This window comes from Protopterus annectens, chromosome 7.part0 (assembly GCF_019279795.1).
Source record: "Protopterus annectens isolate FY-2018-M chromosome 7.part0, PAN1.0, whole genome shotgun sequence".
In the NCBI taxonomy this organism is placed as follows: Eukaryota; Metazoa; Chordata; order Ceratodontiformes; family Protopteridae; genus Protopterus; species Protopterus annectens.
Genome location: NC_056739.1, coordinates 1,755,279,597 through 1,755,300,270, shown reverse-complemented (window position 1 = coordinate 1,755,300,270; position 20,674 = coordinate 1,755,279,597). Strand labels below are relative to the sequence as shown.

General features: G+C 37.5%; 1 protein-coding gene across 3 annotated transcripts in view; it reads right to left on the bottom strand.

Moving 5' to 3' along the window:
- The window catches only part of LOC122807225 (alanyl aminopeptidase, membrane), a 1,192,582-nt gene that overhangs the window by 298,561 nt on the left and 873,347 nt on the right, over positions 1–20,674 (bottom strand). For all 3 annotated transcript variants that reach the window (XM_044078301.1, XM_044078300.1, XM_044078302.1), the window contains one exon: positions 14,471–14,646. In XM_044078301.1, coding sequence (XP_043934236.1) covers positions 14,471–14,646 — 176 coding nt within the window. The remainder of the gene's footprint in view (positions 1–14,470; positions 14,647–20,674) is intronic.

The window sequence follows — 20,674 nt, the reverse complement described above, 5'->3', positions numbered from 1 at the left end:
TTCTAAATACTTATGCCATTTTTTGCAGCATTACTCAATGTGCTAAATTACCTGCAGCCAATTTAATTAACTGGCTAGCTTTGATGTAGTATACAGTCTGGTGTCCACGTTGTTATTGCCACAAAATACATTACCTACAGTCATGAATCTGATCATTTTTGGGGGACAGTCCATTAGCAGAACTTTCAAGTTCAACTGGAGGAATTTGGTTTGAATGTGGTATTGTCCATCCTTGAGAAATAATGTTGCTGCATATTTTCAGGAGGTAGGTGAATCACTGCCCCAAAGGCATAGGAAGACCATGAAAATTCTACACAAACATTGACCAGAGGTCAGGTCTGAACCATGGATCTTAACTGTTACATTACTGTGTCTACATGCAAGTAAATGCATACATGCTAATAAAAGCTAATAAAACCTATTGTGCATGCAAATGATGAAATAAAACATGGCAAAGTGTCTTAGATGTGTATAAATTAACAAAATGATTATCTATTCTGAACATCAGAATTTTCCATTGTACAGTAGTGTGGCTTGCATTATGATGCTAGAAATAGCATTATCATTAGCAAAATAGCATTTGTTAGTGGTATAGCTGTCAACTGTCTTTGAATTTGCTCAACGCCACTTATTTTGTCTCATATTGTATCTATTCCTCACAAAATTTGTGTGTTATGTTGCAATTTTTTGAGGATTGCAATCCCTAAATAATTACTGGCTTTTACATTTCAGACTTCATATTCTTTAGAAAATACATGCTAATAAAAACATTGTTATTCTAGACATTTTTGAAGGTCGTAAGAGCGAGTTTTAAAATTCTTTCCCTGATTTTTGATCATTCTTCCTCCATTATTTTTGGCATTCTCACTCATTCTTGAGTTAATAGGTTGAGAGCTATGGTAAGTGGACACCTTCAGACCCAGTGTCTATGATGGTGCATGTCATAACCTTCCAAGTAACAAGAGTGGTCTGACCATCTATCAGCAACTAACATGTCATCAACTTTATCATCAGGACATAGCCAACTTACTGTGTATGGAGAGAGACACCATACAGGCCTTAGTAAACATGCACTCCCCTCACATGGGATCAAGAGTGATGCATGAAATGCCTAGCCCAGGGGACACAAAGTTTTGGGCAGTATCAATCATCCTTATTACAAGGACTCTTCAGTGTCTGAAATGAGACACTTTAGAAGTTTTGCAGCTTTTGGCTTCTTGAATCATATGCCAATTCATTGACACAGCGGTACAGCAAGTGGCTGAACATATTTGGTTCTAAATGAGCACAGAGGGGAAAATCACCAGTGTTCAGGTATTCTATGACAATCCTGTTTCCATGAGCCGAGGGCATTGATTGCAACCAAATTGCCATCAGGGCCCCATCTGTTCCACATATATCTCTGTAAATCAATCACAATGTCTTCTATTTCATTAACTCTCATAAGCTCTCTTCACTGAAGACTGGACTAGACAGTCAGTAGAAGGTAAACACTTGCACCATACCACACTCATCACATAGTCCCTCAAAACCTACACCACCAAAACACACACACAGAAGCACAAAATGCACACCTACATTCGCGAAGGCTCTCATTAAAAATCTGCCCAAACAACCGAGACCTCCAAAGCAGAAATGCAAGTCCCCTCCACCCACCAACACAACCCAAATGATGCATAGCCCACATACTCAGTGTGCCACTCAACTACAGCCCATATGGCATAACGTACCCAACACTCTAGTCATAGGTGACTCTATAGTCAGGCCCACTGATGTTCCACTCACCAGGCTAAACAAGGAGAAATTTACTGTCAGCTGCCTGTTGGGTGACAGGATCCGCCACATAATGCACACACTCAGGTCACTCCACAACAAGTACAAATATGACTCCATCATTGTCCATGTTGGTGTGAATGACCTGAGACGTACTTCCCTGGACTACATGAAAAGAGACATGGAGGAGCTCTACAATCTTGTAGCCCAGGCAGGTATGACCCTAGCACTGAGTACCATCCTGCCATCACCCAGTATGATACCACAGTACAAGGACAAAATGATTGACTTTAACAATTGGCTATGCTTCTTGTGTCATTCTAAGGGAATCTAGTATCTGTCTGCCTGGGATGACATGATTAGAGACCATGCTGTTTTGCCAGAGATGGCCTGCACCTGTCGCCCTTGGGATTCTGGATACTGGCAAAGGCTCTTGCCACCCCTATAGTGCCTTCTTTAGGCAAGGTTCAAATGACAAATTCACCACCATAACAGGTACAAGCAAGCAAAACCTGAGGGTAATGCTACTCAATGCTAGAAGTCTAAACCTCAAAATGCACTCACTCGAGGCACTCCTTAAAATGGAGAACATCAACATCTGTGCAGTGACAGAGACCTGGTTCAAAGATCCAGAGAGCACCCCTGCATTACCAGGCTATAATTCATACCATTCCTTTCAGCCACCAAACCCAGACCGAAACATTAAAGGCGAGGGTGTGTCCATATTCATTAAGGATATCCACAGCTCCAAGCTAGTTGCTCAGCATAATGCATCCGAGATTATCCAAGTTCAACTAACTCTGGGCAAAACCACAATCCAGATTGTAGCTTGCTACAGACCCCCCACCATGCCCCAGGATTCTTACTCCTCTTTTCTTGATACACTGGAAAATATTAAGGTACAATCCAACACCCTAATAATGGGTGATTTCAACTACCCCACTATTAACTAGGAAAACTACTCATGTACCAATTCTTTTGCGCAACGTTTTCAGGAAATCATCAATTCCAATGCCTTGGATCAACTTATCCACACCCCCACCAGGGGCAGTAATATCCCAGACCTGGTCATCACCAACATGGGAGACCGGTGTTCCACACCAGAGGTCAGCTCCTCGTTGGTCAGATCTGACCACAAGCTAATCACACTAGACATCCACATCCCGCTCCCACCCCTATTAGGAAAACAACCGTAAAAAATTTCTCCAAAGCCAACTTCACTCTTCTTAAGACAGAAGTAGCAAACTTCACGACACCCATGCAGATGGACAACAGAGGTACGAAGGCTGAATCCTACACAAATGCACTTTATAAGCACGTACACGAGTGCATGGATCGTGCTATCCCTAACAGAACCAAGATGCTATACTCCAAAAAAAGGAAGCCAATCTGGTGGTCTTCTGCCATAAACAAACTCTACAACAGAAGAAAGAAACTGTTGCAAAAAAGAGTAAAATCCCACAATTGGAGGAACTCCCTGGTCAGCCTCAGTAAGAAGCTGAGATCCCACATAAAATCCTCCAAAGCTAGTGATGAAAACAAAATCACCACTGATTCTAAAGACAACCACAAAACATTCTATAGCTGTGTCAATAATCTCAATGGCAACAGTCAGATCTGCTCTGAGTTACAGCACAATGACAATAAATATACAGAACTAACTGATATTGCCAACATTCTGGCAGATAGGTTCAGTGCTAACTTTACCCCCCCCCCCTCACCCCCTAGAGGGCCCATCTTTATACCAGAAGAATCCAAAGTTCCTGTAATCACGACTGCACAGGTAAAAACCTCACTCTCCAAAGCCAAGAACACAGCATCTATGGGACCTGACAACATCCCAGGCTGCCTTCTACACAAACTACAAAATGAACTGGCACCCCACCTAAGTACCATGTTCAATCATAGCCTCACCTCAGGCTTTGTGCCCATTGAATGGTGCACCACTAAGGTTATCCCACTCCACAAAGGGGGGAGGGGCACAACAGACTCTGGGAAATACTGCCCCATTAGCTTGATGAGCCTGGTCTGCAAGGCCATGGAACGTGCCATCATGGAACTCACAAACAAAGACATTGGAGATCTTCAGACTGTGGGCCCCACACAGTTCTGGTTTGTAAAAGGCAGATCATGTCTCCTAAACCTGATAGATTTCTTTGAAGCAGTCACCAAAGCCACAGATGAGGGTAAAGTGGTTCACACAGCCTATCTAGATCTCGTCATGGCATTCGACATCATCCCCCGCTCTGGAATTATAGATAAACTCACTAAACTAGGTATAAATCCCTATGTCACAAGAAGGGTTGCTAACTGGCTTACTGACAGAACCCACACTGTGAAAGTAGCAGACTCCAAATCAGACTTAAGACCAGTGATAAGTGGAGTACCACATGTTCAGTTCTGGGTCCTCTCCTGTTTGGTATCTACTTCTCTGAAGTACAGGTTAACACAGAAGGTCTTTGGCTAACTAAATTTGCAGATGCCTGCAAACTAGGAGCCATAATTGAAACTCCTAATGTTGTGGACATCCTACAAAAGGGCCTCACTGAGACAGATGCCTGGTTTCAAAGCCATGGACTCAAGCTCAATGCCAAAAAGTGCATTGTCATCCCGTTTGGTAAAAACTCTGCACCCATGAACTACCACATAGGCGGTAGTCTACTTAACACCAAAAGTGTGATAAGAGACCTTGGGACACAGGTGGACAGCATTCTCTCCTTTGATAATCACATCACCACAGTGATCAGGAAATCCTTCTACGTGGCACACCTCATCACAAAAGGTTTCTCATCCAGAAAAAAAGAGGCTATTGTTCCCCTCTACTTATCACTCATTAGACCCATTATAGAGTACAACGCCCCTTTTGGTATGTACCTCACAAGACATCTACAACAACTGGAAAGGCCACAAAAATACCTCACAAAGAGGATTACTGGCCTCAAACAGATGCCTTACGCAGACTGACTCAAAAACTCCAGCTATACTCCGTCACATATCTCCTACTCAGTGGCGATCTCTGCCTAACATACAAAGCTATGTCAAACCCAGAGCTGTTGGACATGCTCCACTTAAAGAAATCCCAATCCCTCCAAGCTACACACTATAGGGACCCAAGCCTTGTCACCACAATAAACAGAACGTGCTGGGGGGATAGATTCCTGTCCCAGAGACTTCCCATACTCTGGAACAGACTACTTATCTATGTCAAACAGAGCTCCTCATTAGCACTCTTCAAGAAAAATCTTGATGATTGGATGGGTAATAGGAAATTCAATAACAACCAAAACTGAGAAAAACACACTTTATAATAGCAAGCTTTCGGATAAAATCCTTCCTCAATACTAATACTAGTGTGTTTTTCTCAGTTTTGGTTGTTATTCATATTTCCTTGCAGCTTGTTCTTTTGTTAATAGGAAATTCACCCTGAGGATCACTTCTGGTGTTCTGCTTGACAAGGTACAGGAAAATAATTTTCTTGAGTGGTGAAAGCCAGGGTACCTTTTTGGCTAGGCTTCCCAAAATGAATATGTCATCCAAAAACCTGACATAATAATCTATGGAATCAGACCAGTGGGTATCAATGATATGTTCTTCCTCCCAGTCTAGTAATACCAGATTGGCATATATGGGGGCACAGGCTGCCCCCATAGCTACGCCATGTGTTTGTTTTTAAATATGTAATTATGTGGTTTAATTGATTAATGAAGTCTTGAATTTGATTGGAAGGTAGAATGTAGTTAAATGGATGATTAGAAATGGGTAATTGTTCTGATGAAATCTACGATTGGTAGATGAAAGCGCTTAACCCTGATGAACAATGAAGTGACTTTGCTGATCATACACTGTTGGGATGTGACACTCATTTCATCAGTGAACCATTTTCATTATTTGATGTAAAAATGTTTACTCACAATTTAACTCTGAAGTTAATGTTTAATTATACATCTGATACACCTGCTCGTACATATAGTTTTAAATGTTGGAGAAAGCCGAGTGTGTTTACTCCTGTTATGAATCCCCTGATAAATGCATTTGAAAAACTATATACTGAAGACATATATAAGTTAAATTTATCTAATGATAGTCTGTGTGCTAAAAAAAGATAAGTAAGGATGAAGCAAAGGCATTAAAAGACTTAGAAAGGAATATAAATATTATACTAAGACCTGCCGATAAAAGGGGGACCAATTGCAGTATTGGATAGGAAGTGGTATGATGAGACAATGTTAGATATGTTGAAAAATATTGATTTTTATGTGAAAATCAGTAATAGGGATGTTAGTATACATACATACATATATGAGAGAAAAATGTTTGAGACCAGTTTTGAGTATGGTTAGTCACATTTTGAGAGACACTGAGAACATTTTGAGAGACACTGAGCATTCCTTAAAGGATTTATATGAGTTTACTGCAAAGATTAATAATACTGATGACATCCTATTTGTAACAATGGATGTAGTTTCTTTGTTCACTGTTATCCCTAACAGCCAAGGGATAGTGAATACTGAATATGTTTTGAGAAGATTTTCTGAATACTCAAATGATAAAGTCTTTAGTCTGTAGACTTTTGGATATTGTGTTTGAACATAATGTTTTCCTGTATGGTGAAACAGCATTTAGACAACGCAATGGCGCTGCTATGGGCACATCATGTGCCAACAGCTACACCAATGCTGTTATGGTGGCATGGGAAATGGAACACCTTCTTGATGGACCTTATGGTACACAGGTTCTGTTTTTCAGGAGATTTGTAAATGACCTTTTTATAGCATGGCATAAGGGAGATGTTGGCTTTTCTCAGTTTGAAAAGTATCTCAATTAAAGTACAGATTTCTTGAAGTTTACTTCAAAGTGCTCTGATCTGGAAGTTAACTTTTCGGATGCTACAGTTATGAAAGATGTAGATGGGAACGTTTATACTACACTATATAAGAAGAGCTGTCATGTGTATCATCTGTTACAGAAAGATAGTATGCATCTGTTTTATACGTTTAGAAATGTAGTACATAACCAAGTTTTCAACCTCAAGGTTAAATGCTAGGGAAGTTGAATTTCTACAAGTAGAGACTGTAGCTGAAGAACTGAAAGAAAGGGGCTATAATGAAGGAATGATCCAAACAAATGTAATAGATGTCATGAACATGAGGGACACTAGAGCTAAACCCTATTATTCAAATTGAGAAAGACAGAAGTTTAAGGATGCAAACAGGCAGGTAAGGAATAAACTGAAGGTACCCTTAAGTTATACCAGTGATGTTAATAAATATATGGATAATATTCGAAGGCACTGGAATATTCTGACTACTGATAAAGAAATAGCTACAGTGTTAGAAAATGCACCTAAGTTCCTATTTAGGAACAAGAAGTCCTTGAAAAAGAAATTGTGTTATCCTAAGGGCAGGCATTATGAACATGAGTCCACAGGGACTTTACCTTGTGGCAAATGCTCTTTTTGTAGTAATATAGATACTAGTTCAGAATTTGACCATCCTGATCAAAAGATGAAGTACAAGTTTAAAGTTAGTGCCACGTGTGAAATTAAACATATAGTTTATCTTGCTCATTGTTTAAGCTGTAGGAAATTTGATATTGGGAAGACTGATAGGTGTTTTAAAGATAGGATTCGGGAACACTCATATCATATCAGCAAAAGGAACAAAGTTAGTGCCTTAGCCAAACATGTTATTAGTACAGATCCATCACATGCATTTAAGTTTATGGCAATAGGCAGGATTTACCCAAGTGTAACAGCAGGTGATATATGTAATCACACTGAGGAGTTAGAGGTAACTTGGATAGTTAGATTAAGGGGGGAATGCAGGACATGGCCTGAATGACCATGTCCCCCTAAGACCTAAACTTAAATCAAGACCTTTACTTAGGTAATTTAAAGAGTGTTTTATGTTTTTATTTTATTTTTAATAAAATCTTTTATTATGTTGGAATTGTTCTGATGTAATGTTAGTATCATGTGATGAATAATTAGTAAAGCCATCTGATTTGTAAATAAGTGTATAAAAGGAGGGGGTATTTTTATGCCATTTTAAGCACCTGATGAAGCTGTTTGTGAAAGCGCTTGTGCAGTTTGTACTTTGAATAAACCTGTTTTTTTACACCGGAGAGAAGAGCATGCCTGGGTCCCTCTGCTTATTTTTGCTACATAAAATAAAAAATGTTCCAACCACCATGGTAAGTTGCCAGTGTATTTAATAAAACAAACTTTTAAAAACTAGCACAAATATGATAAAAGGCTTACACAAAAGCAGTAAAAACAAAATGAAAAATAATATTGGCATGTAAGCGCTTTTGTGATATACAAACCACTTCTTCAGACCATGAATATTCATAGTTGCAGTATAAACCAATTAAATACAAGCAACTCTGACCTTGGAACCAATGACTGACTAAGGAATAAGAAAAACTATTTCTCACTGGAACATTGTAATGTCATTCCAATTGGTGGTTAACATTCCAACTGAACCAATGACACAATCTACAGCAATGCAATAGCATTGAATCAAAAATTAGCTGGCAAAAATAAAGTAATCGTTCACCATTGGGTAAAATCAAGCATCCAATGGTACATATTTAACCTTCTAAATAACCAATGGCAAGTAAATAATACACACGCCCCCCCCCCCCACAGGAATTGTAACTGCAGTGAATTAGATTTCTAAAAAATACATAATTCATTATATTTCAAAACTGAACTAAAATAAATCTTAGGCAAAAATGTATTCATTGGATAACTGAAAATCTAGACTAATAGATCCTTAACTCTACAACAAAACCAAACACAGCCAAAAAAAGATGTGTTAACTGCTCAGTCAAGAAAGGATCATCAAGATGACTAGCCATTCTTCATTAAATGAAATTTAGCCTACAATAGGACATGTTTAATGTCTGAAAAAAAAAATTAACGAAAAAACATTATAGAATGATGCACATCCTCAATGGAAATAATAGCTAATACATAGAATGTCTTGAGGAAAGAGACAAGGTGCAAACTGCATAGCAACCAAACTGAATCTATTAAAAACAAGTCATTCATTGGATAGCAACATATATCTGTTTACTGTGATTGGTGCATACAGCAATGCCTCGCCAATGTACCTAAAATAGTAAAATATAAGTTCCAATGACTAAAGAAGAATGCAATATATTGAAATAAAATTGCATATAAGGTACATAAACTCTATCTGACAACTGCATACATACATTAAAATAAATGGTATAATGACAAAGATAGCACTATTGTTTCAAACTGCAGGATTTTAAGAGTGGTCTCAAAGAGACCTGCTCATTTAACCCCAGAGGAACATGTGCTTGTAGCAGTAAAATCCATCGTAACTCTTTCTCTTCCATGTAGTTCCTAAAATCCCATCCCCTTATATTTTCACTCAACAATTCTAATACCAGGAATTTGAACTTATGTTCACTACCAAGCATTTGAACATGTTTGGGACAAAGCACAGGTGCTCTTCTTTTTATGAATATCACTCATATATTCAAAAATCCTTTCTTTTAACGAATAATTCATCTTCCCAACATAAAATGCATTACACATAGTACAACTGGCATAGTATATCAAATCCTTACTTTTACAGTCTGCATAGAACTCAAAGACTATCCTCTGGGCTGTAACTGAATGTACAAGAAAAGTACAATTCCTAATAAACTTACAAGCTTTACATGAATGGCAGCAAAAAGTGCCATACCTTTCAGACTGAATACACTGAACCTGCCTGCCAGTCCTATAACATAAATGCCATTTTAATGATAGATTATTCCTGAAACAAAACTTTCGTGCCATACCTAAGACCTCTTTTAATTCCAGATTGGTCATTAAAATGGGCCAATTCTTTTTGATAATATTGCATAGAACATTGATATTATTTGAATAGGTAAGAGCTACCTATTCTCTCTCTGTCTATTAACACATGAATTCACAGTACTGACTATATTATCAACCCTATTAGTGAAATAAGGTCTCACTTGTGTATCCCTAACTGAACGAGCTTCAAAGAAACTTTGTTCAATGTTTTTAATCTTATAACCTTGCTCCATAAAATCCTTAGTCATAGTGTTTAAGGTTTCTTTGAGTTCTCAGTCATCATTCTGTAGCCTCATGACCCTAAAAAATTGCCCCATTCCAGACATTCTTAGTAATGTGCCCTGGATGCATACTAGATTTCTATAATAAATTGTTTTTCCTGCATGGTTTCCTATAGATCCTGGGTTTTAAACTGGTCTATTAGATCCAGAGTAACTATAACATCTAAAAATTCAATTGCAGTGTTAGATATTGTAAAACTAAACTTCAAAAACTCAGTTGTCTCATGTAGATAATTAATGAACCTGTTCAGTTGTTCAATGGTCCCCGTCCAAAACAGGAACACATCGTCAACAAACCATTTGTAAAAACTAATACATTGAAAAAATGAATTGCTCTACAAAACCTTGTCTCCCAAAAGGCTAGAACTAAATTGGTGTAACTATTGGCATACATCTTAGCAGTAAGGGACCAAAAATAAAGCAAATATCCAGATATCTAGATATTTTTTTTCAAAATGATATATTTTGGATGTAAAATGCTTCCTCTAACATTGTTTACATATATACATATACTATAGCAACTTTGAAACAATAGGTGGAGGAACTATTTTACATTAAAAATATATAAAAAATTGCATCACATCCTCCAGTGTCAGAGTGGAGCTTCCATGATGTGAACTCTGCCCAGGTGTACTGTATATCCCTGATGTACTGGGACTGAATGTGTCCTGTCTAATGGATCGTAAGGCCCTACAGGAGCATGTACGGGAACCCTGCTTAGCTTCTATGTAGGGGATATAGATGGCTGGCATTCATAAGCCAATGGGAAATAGGGATGGTGTGCAACTGTGGGACCCAGTTGATTGGTCCAGCATGTTTACCATCAGTGGGACAGAAGAACATCAGCTATGATCATGGGAGCATCAACACATAGATACAAATGCAGCCATGGCCAGAGGTGACAGTGATGCTGTCTATGAAACAGTGTGTGCCATCTGTGAACACATGGCTTTGGACCATCCACCTCATATCCAGCCTCTAGCACAGTTATGGTGGGAATTTGCCAGAATCCTTATGGATTCACCATAATAAAAGAAAAACCTTCAGTGAAGTCATGATAGAGTTAGTAAAGAAATGAAAAAGAAATGACAGATGAGCACACAATTCAGTCAAGTTCGAAAGCTTTAATGAATGTGTCCAATGGGCTTATCCAGTTAACAAATGTTATACAATAAAACAAATACCAAGCAACATTATTTTTAGTTTATGTTCGACTTTTCATTAAATTGTTCTACCATTACTTTATTTTTGTGTTTTGCACACACACACACACACACACACACACATATATATATATATATATATATATATATATATATATATATATATATATATATATATATATATATATACACATATATTTAGATCTCTCTTTCTCTCTCTCTATATATATATATATATATATATATATATATATATATATATATATATACATATATATATATATATATATATATATATATATATATGTGTGTGTGTGTGTGTGTATACGTATGTTATGTGCATTTGCTCGACCATTAGTTTAGTTGACAACCAGAATTGAAGGGTCAGTAATTCTCGTACATTTACATAAACAGTTCCAAACACATACACACTTACCTTAACGCTAATCCTACCCCCCCAAACAAAAGTAAACAGCTGAAAATACATACACACGTAAATCAACTATACATCTAATGCAAAATAAAAAACAGTAAACACTTTCATACATATGCACTTACCTTAACCCGCACGCTAACCCTAAGGTCAGTAACTGTTGCATAATCACGCTATGGAGCTATACCAGACAAAGGACCACACTACATTTCAGAACAGGCAAAGCAATGAAGCGGTCAAGTAATTTCCTTCCCAGGGAAAGAATTCGCTGAACAGCCGCTTCGCTGTTTCGTCTGTTCGCCTTACATGTGTCGATGAAAATGCATTCGACAAAATGCATTTTTGTCATTCGAATAGAAACCTGAGAAGCCCTACTGCACCCTATATTTAAAATGGTTAGATCTTATAAAATACACAGCAGGCATATGTTTCATCTGAATCCCTATGAATCCATTCTTACACTTTTGTGTCATTTGGTTTCAATTATTTTTATAATAAGAAGTAGAAATATGGAGGTTCTGTTTATTTTGAATTAGTATTTTAGAATACGAGAGAAAGATGACTGTGCTATCAGGATTGCTTAAAAACCTATAGTGATGAAGTGGGGAAATGGGTTTGATAAGTAAATGGAATATCGAGAGAATAAGAAATGCAGTATGGAATATACTATTTAAATTATAGCAGGGATTATGAAAGGGAAAGAAAAACTGGAATCTTTATAAGGAGAGATGAAAAGAACTTAACATGTACAATTTGAACAAAGACAGCAGAAATGGACAATGAAATTATCATTTCCCTGAGCAATCTCAACAAGCCCCAATGTATACCATATTTCAGTAAAGAAATACATACATGAATGAATACAATATGTGGGAGTAAGACAACACAATAAATAATATATGTTGGATGTCTCCATGGAGTCATAAGATATTATTTCACACAGAGGGTGATCAGTGTTGGACCAGACTTCCTGAAGAAGCTCTACAGCCCCAAAAAATTCAAGACTGCATTTCAGAAATATAAAATTGTCTGAATGGGGTATAAGATAGGAAATAAGCAGTTGGTTAGATAAGATGTTAATGTTAATGTTATCCATTTGTTAGGCAACTAGGTTGACTAGGTAAGTCAAGTTGTCCTTATCTCCCATCTGCAACTGTGCCTAGATATTTGTACATACATTGATTATCCTTACGGGATTTATTTTCTTAATAGAATATATTGTTTATCTTGGGATTAGGTCATTTTAGTGTAAATATGAACTCTTTCCTGTATAGAATACTACATCAAAGTATAGGAATAAAAGATAATATTGTAATTCACCACCCAGTGGATTATATAAGACTATAAGTATCATGAAAGAAAGCTTGAGATATGTACATAAGAAGTTAAGGCCTCAAGCATTGTAAACATTAAAAAGCAGACAGGAAATTGTAACAGTGGACAGGAAAGACTGGAAGAAAATGATGTGGACATATAGAGTAGGCTTAGATTTGGGAAAGGCAAATAAAAATAGCACATCAGTGGTTCTATGTAATATGGAGGCTTCAGGAAGAAGGTAGACATTCCCCACTGAAGATGTGGAATGGAGAAGGCAGGTATAACTCATTTGCTTTGGGAGAGTAGAAGGGCAAATAAAGAAGGAATTAAAATACTTTGGAAATAAGAGGCAGAAATGTGGGATTTCTGCTAATTTTTGGTTAGGGTGAGAAAATTTGAGAGAAAGATGAATGTACTAGCAGGATGACTTAAGAACTATGGAATGATAAAGTGGGGAACAACAGGAATAGTAAATAAAGTGCATATAGAGAAAATAAGAAAATAAAGGATGCAATAAGGAATATAATAAAACAGAGTTAAAACAGAGGAGGGACTAGGAAAGGGAAATAATAAGTGGAAGGCGATATGGAAAGTCTATGACATAACTTAAAACAGAATGGGAAATGGAAAGAACTCTGTGCAGTAAAAAAACATCTACATCAGCATGCTAAAGATAGGTAGACCAGATGTGTATAGAGAAAGAGAAATCATATGCAACATAGCAGTTTCTGACTCTATAAAAAGAATGTATAATCAAAGATGTATTTAGTAAGTGAGCTATGTGCAAACAAAAATAACTTTGCATGTTGGTATAATGATTATTAAATGTATATATATGTGTGTATGTAAAGAAAGTAACCCCACACCTGATGTATGCCTTGAAGCTGCTAGACACTTTTTGATTTCAAAACCAAAGCTGGACAACTATTTTGTGCATATATCACTGAACACTATGACTACAGACATAAAGTTTCAAATTGCCTTTTCTTTGGACTACCATCATTTATCAATCCCTTAGAACCTTAATAGGGCAATGATGTTATTATCTACAAGACAGACTGACTCTCAAATACTTTAAAGGCCTCAGATGAATATAATACTTAGCTTTAAAAAATAAATATTTCTTGGAAGAAAAACCCAACAAGTGGTCTATCAGCCATTGCCTACTACAACATTTTAAACAGTAGGTTACGATTTTGGAATTTTATGAAAGTTCTACATGGAAATGTAAGCCAAGACAAAGTGAGAGAGATGGTCAGAAGCTCCATACCCCTGTCTAGGAAAACAATATTCTATGCCAAATAAGCAGGCACACATAGCTATAAGAAGGGGAAACTCTTTCCCTGCGTAATAATGTGCATTGTCTTTCCTATTACTATTTTAAAAAGTTCCCAAGCTTTATCATTTCTGTAATGTCTATAATTTCAAAAGCAGTAAGGCACAAATAAGTCATATTGTTTGTGGCCTATATAATTGGCAATGAGTGCTTTTATGCTTTGAAAGAAAATTATATTACTGATTTAGTAATCATGGTACAAAAAATGCGGCTCCATATTTAGGAAAATAAACATAAGAAATGAATAAACATCAAGCATCAATTAACATGATACACAAAATCATTCAGCACAAAACATAAAGAAGTAATTTTGCTTAACAGTGTACTCACTTGAACTCTGAACGTTGGCTGACAGTAGAGGTTGGATCAAGCAAGAAATGCTTTTGTGTAACTTTTCCTGTTGAAGTATTAATTGTCACAACAGGAAATCCCATCTGTAGAGTCCATGTGTCCATGATCTGTTTGACTGTCTTTGGTAGCGAAACAGCAGTCTGGGCATCCACAGCCTAAATACAAGACAAAAGACTCATCAAAGAAGCTAATGTACAATTTTGTTAACAGTTATGTCACAGGCATGTTAGTTCTTGCCAACTAAATTAACCACTACCAATCTTAATTGTTGTCATGAATGATCTTTGCTAGCATTCACAATTACAGTGAAAGCCTCTGAAATCCTCAAGCAACACTGTCTTAGTCACCTAGTGATCTCATTTTCTTGTGTCCTAATACTATTTGTGAATCATACAAAATATTAGTGGGACTCTCCACTGCCACAGCTTTAAAGTTGAGACCTTGGCTGGGGTTCTAATCAAATTCCTTCAGCACCCTCTCTGTGAAACCAGTGCCTTGTGACCCTGCTCCTAGCAGCTGACACACACACTCTTTGAGATTTTATGTACACACACACACACACACACACACACACACACACACACACACACCTGAGAAAAGCTGACACATATTCATCTGCTGTGCCCCCTTCTGCCCAGACTATAAGGTAGTTATCATTGCCACCAGAATTTAAGGTTTTTACAAGGATACCCAATTATATTGAGTGAAATTAATATTAATACAAATGGTAATGTTAACCAAACAGCAAGGCTTTCGGGAGTGGCCACAGTTATCACCAAATAAAGATGTACAAATACTCTCAAAACTTAAATGTTTTTCTAAAAGGACCAGCCACAATGAGAAGTTTAAATATATTTAATAATAAATAATAAAGGAACTAGAAAATACTAAATATATATTTACAGAAACATCAGAATTTAAGTGACAGGGAATATTAAAAATAACGGTTGTAGAAATATAATATTTAGCTAATTTCACTATCTATTTCCAATTGACTAAAAGAATTACTGTTCCTACTTACTGAACAGAGCAAGACAAATGGGTGAGTGGTCCTTGTCATCAGATCCAAGACAGAATACAGAATGCAGCTGAGACTTCAGTCTCCTCTAATATTAAACCATTACTTCTGTACAGAATGGCATCACACACATCTGGTCATCTGACTCTGTTTCCCGCACTATCCCCATCACTAGAAGCTGCCAGGGTTTTTGCACCAATATGTTATCATACACACAGATAGAGCTTTGCTCAGATGTGGTGCAGCTGTTTGAAGTTTTAAAACCATAAAACCATTTCACTCTTCTTACATGAGCTGCAACCTATTCTCTAGCCCAGACATTGCATCTCTGGCTCCATTCAAAACTGTGGGATAACATCTTTTTTGGCTTAACCCATAAAGTAATTTAATTTCAGATATATTTTGCAAAATCAGGTTGATTAAGATTAATCTCTTCACTTCCAGTATATGCTGTTTCAACGTATACATTTACTTTAGTTACAGTAATACATGTACATGTTTTTCCTTCCAACAGGGTGCACTGTTGATACATTTTAACACAAGTACACCTCACAAATACATTTTCAGCGCAAGCATCTCTACAAATCAGTTTGATATACAAATGACATATAATTATTTATAAAATTCCAGCTAGCTGTGCTGGCATATGTTACAAATCCACTGCTCTATTTCACCTTGCATGGCTCGCAATACCTAATATTGTCACAAACATAAGTTGGAGTACGTAAACCAAACTTTTGATAAGTAATAGAATATGAGAAAAAGAATGCCAGCAATACTAAACTGAAGACAGTTAGTATTCTTTTTCTTTAATCTCTTAACTCTGCACTGTGCTTTCATGATAAGGTTCATACTGACCAACCTAAATTGTGATGTATATGTGAGGCAAAGAAAAACATCAGTAGGGCCAAGCTGAGCAGTTCTCCACTTGTGGGAGATGTTATCTCCCAAAGCAAAGATGGTACATCCTCTCTTCAAAAATTTCTATTATTTAGAAGTGAGGCATCTGAGGGAATGCAATGGTGAAGTATATTAGTTAAGTTATTTGTGACACATGTTATTAGCAAAGTGGTGCTGGAAAACAGGAATAGGTATGGTTATCACAGAGAAATTTTTGAGACAGTTCTGTCTATACATGGCAGAAAATGTCAGTTTTGGCTGCCTATTGATGAGAATTTGGTCTGCTTTCACTTGTTATTCTTTTGTCTGGACTCTGGCATTGTCTATTTTCTTCTTCTCAGCTGTTTAAACATCCTAGGATCTGCAATATTTTGTCTTTTCTTGTTGCATCCTATAGCATTGTCCAGACATGATCTGCTTCTCAATTGCCTTTCAGTGAGCCTACGGGCCAGATTCAAAAAGAGTTGTTCTCAATGTAAGAGGCTTTATTTGGTATAAACTTGCTCAGATTCCAAAAGATTTGTTTTCACTTTAAGTGACTTTTTTCATTGTAAGACCTGCCTACAAACATGCTTTCACTGAAGCCAGATTCCAAAAGACTTTCTCCCAGTGTAAGTGACTTTACTCTGGTGAAATACACTGGAGGGAGTTGCTTACACTGAGACTTGGGTCCTATGTGCTTTTTTCCCTCTGCCTGAGCTCTATATATGTTGAGGTCTTTAGATCTGGAGCATTTTTCTCATGGCTGGATATGTGCAGCTTTAGTCAGTCATCATCATCATCATCTTCTTTTGGCTGTTCCTGTCAGGGATCGCCACAGCGGATCATCTGTTTCCATTTCTTCCTGTCCTCTGCATCAGCTTTTTCACACCAACCGCCTGCATGTCCTCTCTCACCACATCCATAAACCTCATCTTAGGCCTTCCTCTTTTCCTCTTACATGGCAGCTCCATCCTTAGCATCCTTTTCCCAATATACCCAGCATCCCTCCTCAGCACATGTCCAAACCAATGCAATCTTGCCTCTCTTTCTTTGTCTCCAAACTGTCCAACCTGAGCTGACCCTCTAATATACTGATTCCTAATCCTGTCCATCCTAGTCACACCCAGTGCAAATCTTAACATCTTTAACTCTGCCACATCCAGCTCTGACTCCTGCCTTTTCGACAATGCTACCGTCTCCAACCCATATAACATAGCTGGTCTCACTACCCTCTTGTAGACCTTCCCTTTCACTCTTATTGGTACTCGTCTGTCACAAATCACTCCTGACACTCTTCTCCACCCATTCCACCCTGCCTGTACTCTCTTCTTCACCTCTCTTCCACACTCACCATTACTCTGAACTGTTGATCCCAAGTACTTAAACTCATCCACCTTTACCAGCTCTACTCTGCATCCTCACCATTCCTCTACCCTCCCTCTCATTTACACACATATATTCTGTTTTAGCCCTGCTGACCTTCATTCCTCTCCTCTCTAAAGCATATCTCCACCTCTCCAGGGTCTCCTCAACCTGGTCCCTACTCTCACTACATATCACAATGTCATCTGCAAACATCATAGTCCATGGGGCCTCCTGTCTAATCTCATCTGTCAACCTGTCCATCATCACTGCAAATAAGAAAGGGCTCAGAGATGATCCTTGATGTAATCCCACCTCCACCTTAAACGTATCTGTCACTCCCATCGCAGTCCTCACCAATGTCACACTATCCTTGTACATATCCTGTACCACTCTTACATACTTCTCCGCCACTCCCAACTTCCTCATACAATACCACAACTCCTCTCTAGGCACCCTGTTATATGCTTTCTCTAAGTCCACAAAGACACAATGCAACTCCTTCTGACCTCCTCTGTATTTCTCCAACAACACTCTCAGAACAAATATTGCATCTGTAGTGCTCTTTCCTGGCATGAAACCTTACTGCTGATCACTAATCGTCACCTCCCTTCTTAACCTAGCTTCCACTACTCTTTCCCATGACTTCAAGCTGTGACTGATCAATTTTATCCCTCTGTAGTTACTGTAGCTCTGCACATCACCCTTATTCTTAAAGATAGGTACCAAAATACTTTTTCTCCACTCCTCAGGCATCCTCTGACTTTCCAAAATTAGTCAGTAATTGGATAATTCTGCAGTTATTCTGGACTCAGTTTCCTATTTTACCATACTCTGCTCACTCACCACAGGGGTTTTGTGAGCTTTGAGTATTTTCTTTGAAGCTGACTGCAATTGGGCTTTGACTAATAATTTAACTATTTTAAAATTTTGAATTTTACTCTTGGGTACTATAAGTTGGGACTTTACTTTGAGAAAAGTGACATTTTTAGTTTCTATATTTAAAATACAGTGAGTCTGCATATGCACACTGCTGCAGAGCTGGCCATGTTTGTATTACTAGCAGGTTACATTTACTTTTGTTTGCACTCATTGCTCTGTGTCTAACATTTGATATTTTGCTCAGAGTATTGATGTTACTAATAGTACTGCAGAATTTATATTTATTTAATTTTTATTGTGTTCATTGCATCTCTTTGACAACTGCATAAGTGCTTAGGAGAAAAGCACTATAATAAAATCAAAGTTGAAGTGGAAAGAAAAAAGTGATCAAGGGCTGGGTTTGAAGCCTTGTTTTATCCAGGTCATGTCTATGGGGGGTCATAAAAGACCTCAGTGGCTAACAGCTATTCTTGCAGATATGTAAAGAACGTTTAATTTAATGTATTTATTTAACTAGATAAGTGAGCTGGTTTCTCAGGGATCCTTCTCAGCTATGACTAAGGCCACAAGAGCAAGGATAAGAACAAACTATGTGAATAGTTAAGAGCCGCCAATCAGCCAGAAGGTTTTTGGGGGTAGGAGGAAACCAAAGTATATATGTATCTAGGTACCAAGTCAACATGGCTGCAAGGTATAAATTGTTTTAGAGAAAGTAAGCACTTTCACGATTTACAAATCACTTCTTCAGACTACCAAACATAACAACTAATCAAGTATATTAGAGCACATAAGAGATATAAAGAATGCTAAGAATAATAATGGATTAGCACGAGTGAAATCAGAAGGTTTACAACATAGTTTTAGATTTTTTGTATTAGAAATAATTAGTGAAAATATTAGAGGAGGAGACTTAAAGAGTAGTGCATGAGCATTCCCCCACTGATGTTTTAGCATTGATTAAAAAGAAGTGTTTGGTGAAAAGTTTTTGTTTTATTAGTAGAGATGATTTAGATGTGTTAAGATAAGTATTTGGAAAATATATGTTTAATTTGTTTGTGGAATTTGAAAGTTTATAGTGTTTTAGAATAAGAATGTTGTGTTCTGATAAGTGATTTGAATACTTGATTAGTTGTTATGCTTGGTAGTCTGAAGAAGTGATTTGTAAACATGAAAGTGCTTCTCTAATAAAATTTATATTTTGCAGCCATGTTGGCTTAGTAACTGGATACACATATATTTTTATGTTAAATCGTACAGTGGGACTTAGTCTTCACCTAGTAGTCTGTTTGTTGTTTGACTGTAGGAAACCAAAGTACTTGTATAAAACCCACACTGATAAGGGAAGGACACGCAGTCGCTGTCAGACAGTCACCAGAGGTCAGAATTGAATCCCAGACCCAGGAACTGCAAGGTCTAGCTCAAAACCACTTGAACCACCTTGCCTCCCAGTCTGCTCAGTAATGCCGCAAAACCCAGAATGTTGACTTTTGAGGGTATGTGGATAGGCAGTCTTCAATATTCTGGTTTTAGGAGTCTGTGTTAGAAAAGAGGGTATCTAACACAATTTAAGATTTCGAGAGGGGCACCATTGAGCTAAGCTCTGGTGATATGAAGATCAGATTCTTTTATAAATGAATTCCAAAGAAGGCTATTGATTTTTTGAAAAATGCCATCTAGACCTGAGATGATGAGTTTATTAATGTTTTGCAGTAAAATTCAGTAGAGACATGACCATGAGTCATTGAAGTTCTAAAATCAGGGAATGTGTCTTTAACAATACTTAAGCACATATTATACAGGTGGCACTTTATTCCAACTAAATGAGCCAAGATCTATCTGAGAAGACATGGTATGTGTGCTGGAACCCAGAATACAGAGACTGAATGGTAAAAAAAAAAACAGCAGACTTGCTTATAAGTCTGAGGTGGACATTTCTTTGAATATTCCAATTTCTCCAAAGTATGGCAATTTCAGAGTTGGTGTATATAAGTCATAGGGTGGGGGAGCTTGCCCCACCACCACATCCAGGGGTGCAGACA